A 14,790-nucleotide genomic window follows, 5' to 3' on the forward strand; every position below is an offset into this window, starting at 1 on the left:
CAGCACTGAGTTAGAAGACTGTGGGTTCAAATTGCACCACATGTTTTCTCAGCCAACATTCCCACCGCAACATCTGGGGGATTTGTATCCTGGTCCACTTTTCAAGAGAAAACAAGTCTTATGGCACTCTTCGAAACAGCAGAAAATGTATTTGTGCTCTGCCCAATTTTAACACTTAATCAAGATTATATAAAACCAGCAGTGAGATTAAAAACCATTATCTCACTTGTTGAAAATCTGCGTGCGCAGAGACCATTATCTCAATGGGGGGGGGGGGAGGACGGGACGGCGGCAAGCAACACCTGCCTGAACAGGTACGGGATTCTCCCACAGCGCCACTTTATCGCAGCTATTTCAGGGTCTAATAACTCCCACCTCGGTGTATTGTCTGCATCATCGCCTCTTTGTTTGCAAGAACTATATTTACTTAAGTGCGAGATTCAGGTGCTGTACAGCTGGAAGGGCCTTACAAGACCGGTCACTGAATTGCCCGATACCGACCCATCACCTCTGCCTGGCAACTGTCAATCACCCGCAGCGAACAGCTGTGCCCATCCTCAAGAGAGCACCAAAACATTTTGTTTTGCAGGAACCTCGTCGTGTGGCTGTAAAGTTTTGTCAGGTTCTGATAACATACCCTAGGCATCACTTTATAAAACGGTTTCTTTGGCTTAAAATTGATGGCGTGGGCAGGAAGTGATTCGCAACCGCACTGCAAGTTATCCGGCCCGAGTGAGCAGGCCGGTAAAAGCCTGGAACTCGATTTCTCCGTGGCGGCTGTGCTGCCTGCGGGCGGTAGTGGGGAGAGAATGGGAACGGCAATCCCTAAGCAATTCTGCCGCCTCTTCCAGAGGCCGCTCATCAGCCTAACGCTGGAAGCTTTTGAGAGGTGAGTGGAAGTGCTGGGAGATTTACACAACTTCCTCCCTGCCCTGACGTCATTGAGAGGGCTACACCTTTACAAAGAAATAGACTTGGATTCCGCACACGCATTCACTGTCTGAGCATCCCGAGTAGCAGAGCGTTTGGTTGCAAAACCTCTATTTAACATGTAGAAGTTACTTGGATCACTGAAGTGAACCAAAACTATTGCAGCAAGTGTTACCAAGTCAGGCTACAGGCATTCTGAAAGTTATTTTAAATTTAAAATGCTCCGAATATTTTTCCTTATCATCTTTTGCCATCCCATCCAGCTCTTTTTTTCCTGAGATATCAGTACTCTTCTAATTGTCTGTTGCTGGTAAAGCCCAAATCCCCGGGGTACTTGTCTGACTGAAGCCCGAGGATACTGACAACTATGTGTATAGGTTCAGTTTGACTTGGCTGAGCTATGGGGGACTTACTAACAGGTGCCACTTTCAAGTTTCACTTGGCATCTGTGCAGAGGTGTGGCACTTAGTGAAGTAAAGGGGATCATTAATCAAAATTGGATTCTTTTCCAAGGTGGCAACTTCAAGTTTGCAGTGACATTCACTCATAGGAGGGAGATGAATGACCTTACTTAGGTTCGGAGTGCCTTTGTTTTGCAGATGTGGATGCCATTTACAAATATTTTTGCATTTGTATAACAGGTGAGCTATTTTGGACTGAGAAGAGAAACGTCCATTCACTCAGAGGATGGTGAATATAGTATTTGGAATTCTAATCCAAAGGACAGCCTAGTCATAGATAAAGGAATCAGAATCAGATTTATTACTACTGACATGTGCTGTGATTTTTTTTGTGGTAGTACATTGCAGGACTTTAAGGATGGTATCATGGAATGAATAGTGCTGGAATAAGGCAGGGCATTGAGGTAGAAGTTCAGGCATGAAATTAAAGAATGCAGAGCAGGATTAGGGGCCCTACATACTTTACTCCTACTCCAGTTTCTTTGTTTCCTATGGGAAAGGAAAAAAAAATGTGCTGAGGCAGGCTTGGGTTTTATTGGCTATTTTATATCTGAGCAGACCTCCACTAAACTCTGGAATTTTATCCCGATACCTCTCTGCCTCATATCTCTACTTAACCCTTTAAGCCCCACTTTAAAGTCTACCTATTTACATAAAGGTTTGCAATCATGATGAGTCCTAATATTTTCTTATACTGCTTGATGCTACTTCTGTTTGATAAACTCCTGTGAAGCACTTGGACATGGTTTAAAAAGATTACTGTTAACAAAGTAAAACATTGAAGACGCGCATTCTGCAGATTTGGAGAAACGTATTCTCAGATTCAATATGGTGCATTGAGTAATAATTTCGTAAAACTGGGCTCATTATTTGTGAAGGGGAAAGTATGTCATGTTGCATGTATCACTTTGAAAACCCTGAATGGAATAGGAATTGTGCTCAGAAGGTGCTCCTTACCCTGTGTGAAATATTTTTCTGAGGTGAGTCAATAAATGCAGGATTCCCAGCCTCTGATATGCTGATGCATGTTTGTAATCACTATATTTGTGTGGCCTATCCAGTTGTGCTTCTGATCAACAGTGACTGAAAGATACTGATGATAAGGGACTTGAGAGTTATGCTATTGAACATCTCTGGTAGGTTTTTAGCTTCTCTCTTTCAGGAGATGGTCAATGCATGCAATCTTTGTGATGCAATATTAGTTGCTATTTAGCAGCTCTGATATAAAAGCTATCTAAGGCTTACTGAAAGTTAGCATAGGCTGCTTTATTTGCTGAACATTTGCAAATGTGTAATCTCAGCAAACATTCACAGTTCTCACTTTATGATAGAAAGAAGATCATTGAAATAGTTAAAGGTGGTTGGACCTAATACAGTTTCCTGAGGAAGTTTTGCCATGATATTCTGGGACTGGAATAGTTAATCTCTAACAACCCTCAACCATTTATTATGAAGATAATTATGTTTGTAATTAATGAAAGGGAAAAACACAGGAGTCTGGATACTTGTCTACTTAGTTTTTTTTGCCTTTTTTTAGTGAGACGCTCACATTTGATGTGGTGGTGTAATGGTGTATCATTGTATGCCATTCACATACTTCTGAAAATAACACAATGAATTATATAAACAATGCTTAATGAAACAATATCTTTACAATATTACTCAAATATTGCTGAAATCTTAAATACACAACACTCCTCTCTGCTTAACTATAAACTTCAACTCAATAAAGAATGTATCTCAACTCAAACACGTAACATTCCTGAAAAAGGGTCTGAGCCCGAAATGTCGACTGTTTATTAATTTCTATAGGTGCCATTCAGGCTTAAAGATTTAATCTCCGTGAAGGCTTTCTGACTCTTGTTGGTTGACATCTTTCCTGATGAGGGGGTTCACTCTGCTTGGTAGCTGTGAAACAATCTCGGTTCTGGAGCTTCCTCTGTGGTGGTTGTAGTAGTTGACGCAGGGACTGCAGAAAGCGTTTCTAACAGCTCTGAACACCTTTCTTCTCTAACAATTGACTCTGCTCTCCTCAACTGATTGATGTGTTGTCTTCAGATGGTATCAGACACAATCTCCACTGTGTAGGAGAGTGGCCCAAGTTCTATCCTTATATTTTCAAATGCCCACTAGTGATCATCTCCATAGTCCCTCAGCAGGGATGCTTGTCCAGGAATGAAACATCGAACTTCCTTGTTTGAGGAGCCCTCAATTTCCCTCAGCTGTGTGTCTAGCATACTCGTTCTGATATTGGGTTTGAAGAGATCCAAGCATGAGTTCAAGGGACGCCTCAGGAACAGATTAGCTGGTGTGTTGATGGTTGTGGAGTGTTCTGCGTTGTGATATGCAAAGAGGAAAGTGACAAGCTTCAGATTCAGTGTTGTGTGTTCTGCTAACATTACTTGCCGTGAGTTCTTTAGACTCTGGACAGGCTGGGTAGTACAGTCCGGATGTAATATCTCTTATTCCATTCATTTTCAGGAATGACTGAGACTGTTTCACAACAAACTGTGGTCCATTGTCACTGACTAAGTGTTCTGGAACACCAGTCCTTGAGAAGAGACACTCTCAATGCATTAGCAGTGCGTGAATTTATGGTGTTGTCTATTGGGAATAATTCTGACCACTTTGTTGCTGCATCCACTACTACCAAGAAATTTGTGCCCATGAATGGTCTGGCAAAATCCACATGAATCCTCTGCCAGGGCAATGAAGGCCATTCCCAAGGATGGAGAGGCCCTATGCTTGGCATCTTTTGGACGTGTTCGCATCCCAAACAGTGCATGGAAAGCTGTTCGATGTGCTGATCTGTCCTCGATCACCAAACAAAGCTTTGAGCCAACATGCCTAGATGACTAGCATGTAGCTCCTCCAACAATTTAACACTTGGTTTGAATGGCACAATAGCTCTCAATTCCCACATAAGGCAACCCCATTGAGGGCAACTTCATCCCGGCACGGGTAAAAATAGGGTAACTGGAATTTCTGCTGCATCTAGTAGCCATTTTGTGTTACCATGCAGACCTGGTACAGTGTGGGCTCTTGGATCATCTTTGTCATAATAGGGAGACTTTCAATTTACATTAGGGAGAATACATCAAGAGAATGTGTACTCCTTTGTAAATTTTTGAGGCGTTTCCTTTTCGAAGGGTAAATGGGATAATCCATCAGCATTTCCATGATTAGTTGTCCTCTTGAGTTCAATCTTGTACTTGTGACCTCCAAGAAACAACCCATCTCTGCATTCATGCTGCTGCTGTTTGTAGAATACCCTTCTGTGGATTGAAAATGGACACTCATCAGTAATGAGGGTAAACTCTGTCCCACACAGATACTGGTTGAGATATGTTACACCCCAAACTAGACTCGAGGCCTTTTTATCAATCTGTGTGTAATTTTTCTCTGCAGCAGTAAAGGAATGTGATGGAAAGGCTGTGGGGTGTTCACTTCCATCACTCATAACATTTGACATGACTGCAACTATACAATAAGCTGAAGCATCATTGGCAAAATTCAGAATCAGGTTTAATATCACCGGTATATGTTGTGAAATTTGTTAATTATGTGGCAGAAGTACATTGCAATACATAATAAAAGCTGAATTACACTAAATAAATTTATTAAAACGTTACATTAAATAAGTAGTGAGGTAGTGTTCATGGGTTCAATGTCCATTCAGAAATCTGATGGCAGAGGGGAAGAAGCTGCTCCTGAGTTGCTGAGTGTGTACCTTCAGGCTCAAGTACACCTTCTCCCTGATGATAGCAATGACAGGGTTTTAACGCTGTCTTGAGATTTTGGAGATGTTCCTTGTCATCCTCACCAGTAACAATGATGACATTTAGGTACCACTGAGTGCCTGGCAGTCTTGCAGCACCTGGCTTTCTCCAGAGTTCAGGTGCAGATGCTACCCAAAAGTAAGCCTGTTATAACAATAAAGCCCTTTCTGAGTGTTTACGGGGAAAAGTGCAGAGGACTCTTCTTCCATCTCCATCTGTAAGTAAGCCTCAGCTAAGTCCTCTTTGCTGAATTATTTCCCTCCAGAAAGGTTTGCGAGGGTATTCTTTATCCTGGGCAGAGGGTATTGATCTACTTTCAGAACTGAATTGCTTGCTTACTTGCTGCCTGTTATGCCGCTGGCATTGAGGGCTACAATGAGGGTCCTCCATCTCTGTCTGTCCATACTGTCGCACACAGACAAAGGAGAACCAGTCAGGGTTGTTAACCCTGAGCTGAACCCCTGAACCTGGATGGCGGGTGGTAGCATCATGACATATGCAATTCACTTATATAACTCCTAATGAATTATTTAAATGGACAGGAATGCTTAATCAAATAATGTTTGCAGTATCACTCAAATACTACAGAAATATTAAATACACAGCACTTCTTCCTGCTAAACACCAACTCAATAGAGAATGTATCTCAACTATATACACAATATACTATATAATACAACTACTATGCAGACATTCACAGCATAGTAAATTATGAAATTTCCTCCTTCTTCTACTAGTCTGTGCATCTTTATGTCTGGAAGGTCCATTAGGTTCACTGGAGTATTCTCTTATTAGTCCTTTACAAGCTGATCTCTCCTCTTGGTTTCCTTATCCTCAACATCATTGGATGAATCCGGTTTTTGTATCCCCATTGACTCCTTCCTTTCAGGCCTTCCATTCATCCAGCTGGTTTTGGTCTTTGTATCTACTTTTACAAACAGCTTCGTACAAAAACTGTTGGAGTTGGACCACTGCTTTTGTCACTTTCACGGTTACTCTGAGCAACATGGTTCTTTGGTTCAATATGCTTTCCAGCCAGAGGCACAGAGGTTGGCACCAATACCAGTTTGCCCTCTGTTGGGCAACAGTTCATGGTGTTTGGAATGGAGACATTTGTGGCATCCCCCAGTACCTTTCTTCTTGCTTTTAGTTGACTCTGTTTCAGGGAATGTGGCATTCAAATTTTGGATGGATATCCAATCAGATTGTAGTTGTCTCAGCCACTCACATCTCCACAGTACTAGCTCTCCTGTTTAATTAATTTGCCATTCACTTCTAGTGTAAGTTGTATTGGTTGTCTATTACTGGTTTTCACATTGTAAATCTCAAGTCAACCCATGCAGCACTATCATCCTTATCAGATTTTTCATCACCAGCAAGCAGATTAGTGCACTTTTTGAAACTGTAACTTGACTTCTTATCTTTTTTCTTACCCTACGCAGTCCATTTATTTTTGTCTGCCCGACATGCTTTTTATATGTGTCCTACATTGTTGCATTTTCTGCAAGTTTCACCTTTAAATCTGCGTTGTTTTTGTGTATGTGAGCCCCTGGCACAATGGTAATCCAGTTTGTTTGGCCAGGTTGGTTTCTGTTGAGACGTTGCAATTTTGTTCACAATCACTTTCATTCCTGACTGTAACTCAATTGCGATTCCAGCTGCTGTTTCCATTGATACAGCTATTTCAACTGCTTTTTAAAACGTAAGTTGTGCTTCAGTTAGGAGCTTTTTTTGAATGCTTTCTTGTGATTCCACAAACTAAATGATTTCTCATTACATCATTAAGCCTATCATTAAATTGACGATGCTCAGATAATCTCTTTAATTCAGCCATGTACACTGAAGTGGGCTTATGAATCCTAAAGCGTTTTGTAATGGACAATGGTTTTGGTTCTAAATGTTCCTGCATTACTTTCACATTATCAGTAAAGCTCATTTCTGTTGGTTTGGTTGGAGCAGTTTTCAAAGAAAACGGTGTGTCTTTAAATCTAATTCAATCAGCAAAGTTGGCACTTGCTTCTCATTGGCTGTTTCATTTGCTTTAAAATGCTGCTCAATCTGTTCTGTTTATAATATCCAGTTATCTGTTGTGCAATGGAACACATCAATCTTTCCATTTTTTTCTTTTCTCATGTTTAAAGAAAAACTTTGTTTAATTTTCTTCCACACACAGAAATCTCTGTATCTGAATGTACAATGCACATAAATATTGATTTTTTTTTACTGCATTAATGAACCTTGAACACAATAAAATACAAGGATGGAATTTGGAGAGGGTGGTGGATTTTATAATGTATGTAAGCAGACTTGTGAGGAATAAAATACAATAACAATTACAAAAATTAATGAACATCAAGTTTGGTTAATTTTGATATTCATATTAATATTCTACCAGTTAAAAAGAAAATGGTTCTCATTTTTTTCACAATTGATCTAAAGTTATCGTATTCTTGGCTTGTGTGATAGTAATAATTTGTGAAACATTTTTGCAGTTTCCTTTTTAATAATTTTGTTTCTGTTTTGTAGGGTTCATTGGATCAAAGAAATTGTGGTCGTGGTGTCACAACAGAACTTTGAATTCATGAATTCTGTGATAGGCCAGTTTGGTCACTCACGCACAACAGTTGTTGTAGGTGGGCTTACTCGTCACCAGTCTATTTTTAATGGGCTAAAAGCATTTGTGGAAAATCAGCCTCATCAGTCATGGCTGATGAAACCTGAGGTTGTAATCATCCACGATGCAGTGAGACCTTTTGTGGAAGAAGATATTCTCTACAGAGTAGCCACTGCAGCAAAAGAGCATGGGGTAAGTACCAGTATCATGAAGCCATTGAAAAACAGAGGCAGGCCATTCAGCCTCTTGATTTTGTACCATCATTCAAGTAGACCTCGATTGATCTTTATTTTGCTTGCCTTGATTCTGTTATGCCTCTCACCCTTGCCCAATGAAAGATCTATCCATATAAATGGCTGACAATTTTGGTTGCATTCAGCAGCTTTCCAGGGGAATGAGTTTTAGATTTTCTCTACTTTGTGCAATTGAGTGTTCAGTTTTAGCTTTTTAATATTCTTCTCTCTACTCTGAACTGGGATATGCAGACTAGTTGAGTATTTTATCCATGAACTAAGCATTTTTGAAAGTATTCAGGACTTTCTGCAAATAATTTATCTGGTTGAGTGACATCTATTGCCTCCTTAAGGGAAGCAGTTATCTTATTGAGAATGGAAATTATTTGCACTACATTGCATCTCGAGTACAAAAGGAATCTTGGGAACACACACAGAATTCTGGAGGAACTGAGCAGACCAGGCAGCATCTATAATTCCTCCAACAATGTGTGTGTGTGTGTGTGTGTGTGTGTGTGTGTGTGTGCATGCGCACGCGCATGTTGCTTGGATTTCCAGCATTTGCAGATTTTCTCTGGTTTGTGAAAGGAATCCTGAGCTTGTGGCAAAAACATGCATATACAGTGTGACCTGGATCAGGCTTTCACATCTTTTTCCTACTTAGGCTTGTGTAAAGTATGAAGAATGCTGCAACTGAGTGGTTTAGCTATTATCCTGTTTTTATATTGTACGTTCTATAAAAAGGTAAGCATATAATTACATAAAATTATGGCACAGGGAAAGGTGTTGAACCCACTGTGAGTTCAGGGTAGGGTAAATGCTTAGGTTCACAGCAGTTGATTCATACAACGTCAAAAATTATTCAGAAAACAGTCTGCTTTAAAGAGCAAATGAAACAGAACTTGTGAAAGAATTACAGCCATTTTTGATAAAAGCAGTATAATTTCATCAGAAAAACGTAGGGAATAGAGGAGAGTTGCATATGAATTATGGACTTTGATTTGAATGGAATCACTTAAGCTTGTTCCATGCTTAATAGGGATGGCTACTGTCACTACCACTGTTCAGATGTTCCGAAGTCCATCAGCTGAATAAATATAATATTGAACGTAACAGTTACATGACAACTTCTGGTGTGATAAATGCATATTCAAGATAGGAATATCATCACAAATCAATTTAAAGAATTAGGACAGACAAGTTAAGGAGAGTCCTAGTGAATGGATTGGTATATCTAGGTTCTCTTTATTGGCCCAGGTTCTTTCTGAATTTCCAAAAGTTTCCTGGACTTTGGGATAAACTATGAGCATAATAGAATCTACATTCAGTGTCCACTTTATTATGTACAGGAGTGGAAGCTGGCGTGATTTTCTGCTGCTGTAGCTCAACCACTTTAAGGTTTGACATGTTGTGCGTTCTGGGATGGTCATATGCATGCCACTCTTGTAACGTGTGGTTATTCAATAACCAGAATTAGAGTTAATGTCACTGGCATATGTTGTGAAATCTGTTGTTTTGTGGCAGTAGTACATTGCAATACATAATAAAAATTTTATAGATTACGTATAGAGTATTGTGCAAAAGTATTAGGCATCTTAGATTTTTTTTGTATAAGTTTTGTTTTATCTGTTTATTTTTTGACTTCTGCATTAGCGTATCAGTAGAAAACAGCAAATTTTAGATTTCCAAACATTAATTTTCCAAAAAATTAGAGGTTACAGAGAATGTTTTTTATTTTGTTAAAGAAAATAATATTAAGTAAAAGATCGCTTTTCAAATAAAAGCTTGATTACTTTATAGGTATATAGCCCAGTGGATGATTAAAGACGGATAACAAACAGATACCAATGAACAATAACATAATAAGTTGAATGAACTGAAACAGAAATGAGTTTAGAGGGAATCAAAGTGGGTGAAGAACAACCAAACTAAATGGTGAGCTGATGTGACAGTTTCACCTTCAAATTAACAATGCTTACACCATGGCAAGAGTGAGCGTAGCAACAAGACACAAGGTGGTCATTCTGTATCAGCAAGGCCCCTCCCAAGCGGAAATTTTGCAGCAAGCAGGAGTCTCAAGATGTGTTTTCCAAGCTCTTCTGAAGAAGCAGAGAGAAATGGGCAGGGTTGAGGACCAGCATACAGTGATCAGCCATGGAAACTGAGTGCAGCAGACGAGTGATGCATGAAACTGACACCTCTTCTAAATTGGAAGTCCAGCACAGCTATCAGCTCTGAACTTGCAGAAACCACAGGAACCCAAGTACGTCCCTCTACAGTCTGGAGAAGTTTTGTCAGAAGTGGTCCTCATGCTGTCAAAAAGCCATTCCTCTGAAGTGGAAACAAAGCCAAAATTATTTTTAAAAAAAATTGTGGCTCAGTTTGTCTGTAGAGAGCTGGAGTGTGCTGCATGAATGAGTGTCTGCAGCCAACAGTGAAGCACAGCGGAGATTCCCGCAGGTTTGGGGCTGCATTTCTGCAAATGTAGTTTGTGATCTGGTTGGAAATAATGGAATCCACAATGCTGAAAAATACAATTTTTATCCATCAAGCAATACCATTAGGGAGGCATCTGATCGGTTTCAACTTCATTCTGTAGCAGGACAATGACCCCAAACATACGGTCAAGGTCACACAGAACTATCTTCAGCGAAAAGAAAAACAAGGAGTTCTGCAACAGAGCCCTGATCTCAACGTCGTTGAAACAGTCTGGGAATACCTGGAGAGGAAGAAGCAAGCGAGATAATCAAAGTCTGTAGACGTACTGAGGCAGGTTCTCCAAGAAGCTTGGAACAACCTATGAACTCATTCTGTCATAAAACTATAGGACAGTGTACCTAAATGAATTGATGTAGTTTTAAAGGCGTTCACACCAAATACTGATTTGGTTTAGTTTTTTTTTACTGTTTACTGCTCTTTTTAGTAATTTGTTGGTATTTAGAAATTTTTCTTTTTATTATTTTTGAAAGCATCTTCACTTTATAGAATTTTTTTCACATGTGCCGAAGACTTTTGCACTGTGTGTGTGTGTCTATGTCTATATCTATATGTATATATGTGTGTGTGTGTGTGTGTGTGTATATATTTCTATATGTATAATTAAATGAGTAGTAAAAAAAGAGAAGGAAAAATAGTATGGTAGCATTCATGGGTTCGCTGATTGTGAAACATTGAGTGCATGTTTTCAGGCTCCTCTACCTCCTCGATGGTAGTATTGGGAAGAGGGCATATCTGGGTGATGGTGGTCCTTAATGATGAATGCCACCTTTTTGAGACTTCACCTTTTGAAGGTGTCTGAAGCCAGAGAGGCTAGTGGCTGTGATGGAGATGGTTGAGTTTACAACTTCCTGTAGCTTTCTCTGATCCTCTGCAGTGGCACCTCCATAGCAGATGGTGATGCAACCAGTTAATATGCTCTCCGCAGTACATCTGTAGAAATTTGCAGGTGTCATTGGTGACATACCAAGCCTCCTCAAACTCCTAACGAAATATAGCCCCTGTCGTGCTTTCTTTGTAATTGCATCAATATGTTGGGGCCAGGATAGATCCTCAGAGATTTTGACACCCAGGAACTTGAAACCGCTCATTCTTTCCACTTCTGATCCCTCGGTGAGGTCTGTTGTGACTTCCCTCGACTTCTTCATGAAGTTCACAATCAATTCCTTGGTCTTACTGAGGCTGAGTGCAAGGTTGTTGATGTGACACCACTCAACCAGCTGATCTATCTTGCTCCTGTACGCCTCCTTGTCGCCATCTGAAATTCTGCCATTGTGTCATTGGCAAATTTATAGCTACATTTGAGCAAAGCCTAGGTATACATTCGTAGGTGTAGAGCGAATAGAGTAGTGGGCTAAACCAGAGCTGATTTTTGTCGAGGAGGAGATGTTATTTCTGAACCCCACAGATTGTGGTCTCCTGGTGAGAGAGTCAAGGAACCAGTTGCTGAGGGACAGGTACAGAGGCCTATGTTTTAGAGCTTGTTGATTAGATCTGAGGATATGTTTGTCTTTAATGTTGAACTGTAATCAACGAACAGCGGCCTGATGTAGGTATTACTTTTGTCCAAATGATCCAAGGCCAAGTGGAAAGTCAGTGAGATTGCATCTGCTGTAGATCTATTGTGACATTAGGCAAATTGCAGCAGCTTCAGGTCCCTGCTTAGGCAGGAGTTGATTCCAGCCATGAGCAAACTCTCAAAGTATTTCATCACAGTAGATGTGATTACCACTGAGCGATAATTGTTGAGACAGCTCACCCTGCTCTTGAGCACTGGTGTGATTGTCGCCCTTTTGAAGCAGGTGGGAACCTCTGACTGCAGCAGTGAGGGATTGAAGATGTTCTTGAACACTTTCTCCAGTTGGTTGACACAGGTTTTCAGAGCCCTTCCAGGTACACCATTAGGGCCTGACACCTTGTGAGGGTTCACCCTCTTGAAAGATGTTTTGATGTCGGCTTCCGAGACAGAGATCAAAGTGTCACCAGATGCTGCAGAGATTCACACAGGTGTAGTTTTATTCTCCCTTTCAAAGTGTGCATTAAAGGTGTTGAGCTCATCTGGAAGCATCACAGCCATCTGAGACGTTAAGGAATCCCTTGGTTCATTCACAGCTTTTGGTTTAGGTATGTTCTCAAAGCCACACATCTGGATGAAGTCGGTGACAACTGTGGCATTTTCATTCATTTTGAAGATGAATCTCTGTATATTGTCTAGTCCACTGTGGTAAAGCAGTCCTGTAAGCACTCCTTCACCTCCCTTGAACATATCTTCTTTATCTTCAGCACTGGTGCTGTGGTCTTCAGTCTCTGCCTATACATCGGGAGCAAAAGTACAACCTGGTGTTTGGACTTCCCAACGTTTGGGCCTGGGATGGCATGGCATGGTATGGAAGTGTTCTTGATGGTGGTGTAACAGTTTGTTAGACCATAAAATTTAGGAGCAGAAGTAGGCCATTCGGCCCATCGAGTCTGCTCCACCATTCAATCATGGGCTGAGCCACTTCATCCAGTCATCCCCACCCCCCTGCTTTCATCCCATACCCTTTGATACCCTGGCTAATCAAGAACCTGTCTAACTCTGCCTTAAATACACCCAATGACTTGGCCTCTGGCAACAAATTCCACAAATTTACCACCCTCTGACTAAAGTAATTTCCCTGCATCTCAGTTCTAAAAGGATGTCCTTCAATCCTTAAGTCATGCTCTCTTGTCCTAGAATCCCCTACCATGGAAAATAATCTGTTCAGGCCTTTTAACATTTGGAATGTTTCTATGAGATTCCCCCCTCATTCTCCTGAACTCCAAGGAATACAGCCCAAGAGCTGCCAGATGTTCCTCATACAGTTGATGGTGATATATTACAGGGATCTTGGGGTCTGAGTCCATAGGTTGCGCAGGTTGACTATGTGGTTAAGAAGGCATATGGTGCACTGGCCTTCATCAACTGTGATATTGAGTTTAAGAGCCGAGAGATAATGTTACAGCTTTATAGGTCTCTGGTCAGACCCCACTTGGAGTACTGTGCTCAGTTCTGGTCACCTCACTACAGGAAGGATGTGGAAACTATAGAAAGGGTGCAGAGAAGATTTACAAGGATGTTGCCTGGATTGGGGAGCATGTCTTATGAGAATAGGTTTTGTGAACTTGGCCTTTTCTCTTTGGAGTGACAGAGGATGAGAGGTGACCTGATAGAGGTGTATATGGTACAGAGGAGATGTCAGGGGTAAGTTCTTTTACTCAGAGAATGGTGACTGTGTGGAATAGGCTGCCAGCAATGGTGGTGGAGGTGGATATGATAGAGTGTTTTAAGAGACTCCTGAATAGGCACATGGAGCTTAGAAAAATAGAGGGCTTTGGGTAACCCTAGGTAACTTCTAAAATAAGCATATGGTCTGCACGGCATTGTGGGCGGACAGGCCCGTATTGTGCTGTAGGTTTTCTATATTTCTAGTGAGTTCCTGTCAGTATGAACCAGTGCAGCCATTCTTCTCTGACTTCCCTCATTAACAAGGCATTTTCACCCACAGAACTGCCGCTCACTGGATAATTTTTCTTTTATGCACCATTCTTCACAAATGCTAGAGACTGCTGTAGGTGAAAATCCCAGAAGATCAGCAGTTTCTGAGGTATTCAAATGTTAGCATCTGGTGCCAACAATCATTCTGCGGTCAAAGTTCTTCCATCACATTTCTTCCCCATTTTGATGTTTGGTCTGAAGAACAACTGAATTTGTTGACCATGTCAGCATGCTTTTATGCAGTTAGTTGCTGCCCTGTGATTGGCTGATTAGATATTTGCATTAATGAGTAGGTACACAGGTGTACCTAATAAAGTGGACACTGAGTGTAAAAACTTCCCTCAGGCAAAATGTGAGAGCTGAGATATACTGAACTTTACGGTGAACATTTGTGTGAACCAGTAAAGACTTGATGGGCTGAAATGGTGGCCATTGATGTCAGAAGGAAAATGAGAATGAGTAGAATATAGACATGATAGGTGTGATTTCTTGTTAGTTTGCTCATTAGAAAGAACTGTGGGAATTGTAGTTCTTTGTGATGAGAAGGCTTCTACTGTCACTAGATTTTTAAAAAATGGGAAGGCCAAGCAGATGGGTGTGGGATTAAGGGATTGAAGTTTAAGGGTAGTGGAGGAAACTTTGGTCTTGCTGTAATATTGAATATATTACATGGTCAAACTAATGACTTCATTACCTATAATTTTGTAAATAGAAGCCAGTGGTCAAGAATGAATATCAGAGTGATTAGTGATAACAGTGA

At 40.8% G+C, this 14,790-nt stretch overlaps 1 protein-coding gene across 10 annotated transcripts in view; it reads left to right on the forward strand.

Annotated features, from left to right (window-relative positions):
- The first annotated feature begins 296 nt into the window (after positions 1–296).
- Positions 297–14,790, forward strand: part of crppa (CDP-L-ribitol pyrophosphorylase A) — a 319,593-nt gene continuing 305,099 nt past the window's right edge. For all 10 annotated transcript variants that reach the window (XM_063042300.1, XM_063042303.1, XM_063042307.1 and 7 more), the window contains exons 1-2: positions 297–889; positions 7,697–7,976. In XM_063042300.1, the coding sequence (XP_062898370.1) occupies positions 681–889; positions 7,697–7,976 (489 nt within the window). In that variant the 5' untranslated portion in view covers positions 297–680. The remainder of the gene's footprint in view (positions 890–7,696; positions 7,977–14,790) is intronic.

Source organism: Mobula hypostoma, chromosome 3 (assembly GCF_963921235.1).
Source record: "Mobula hypostoma chromosome 3, sMobHyp1.1, whole genome shotgun sequence".
Classification (NCBI taxonomy): Eukaryota; Metazoa; Chordata; class Chondrichthyes; order Myliobatiformes; family Myliobatidae; genus Mobula; species Mobula hypostoma.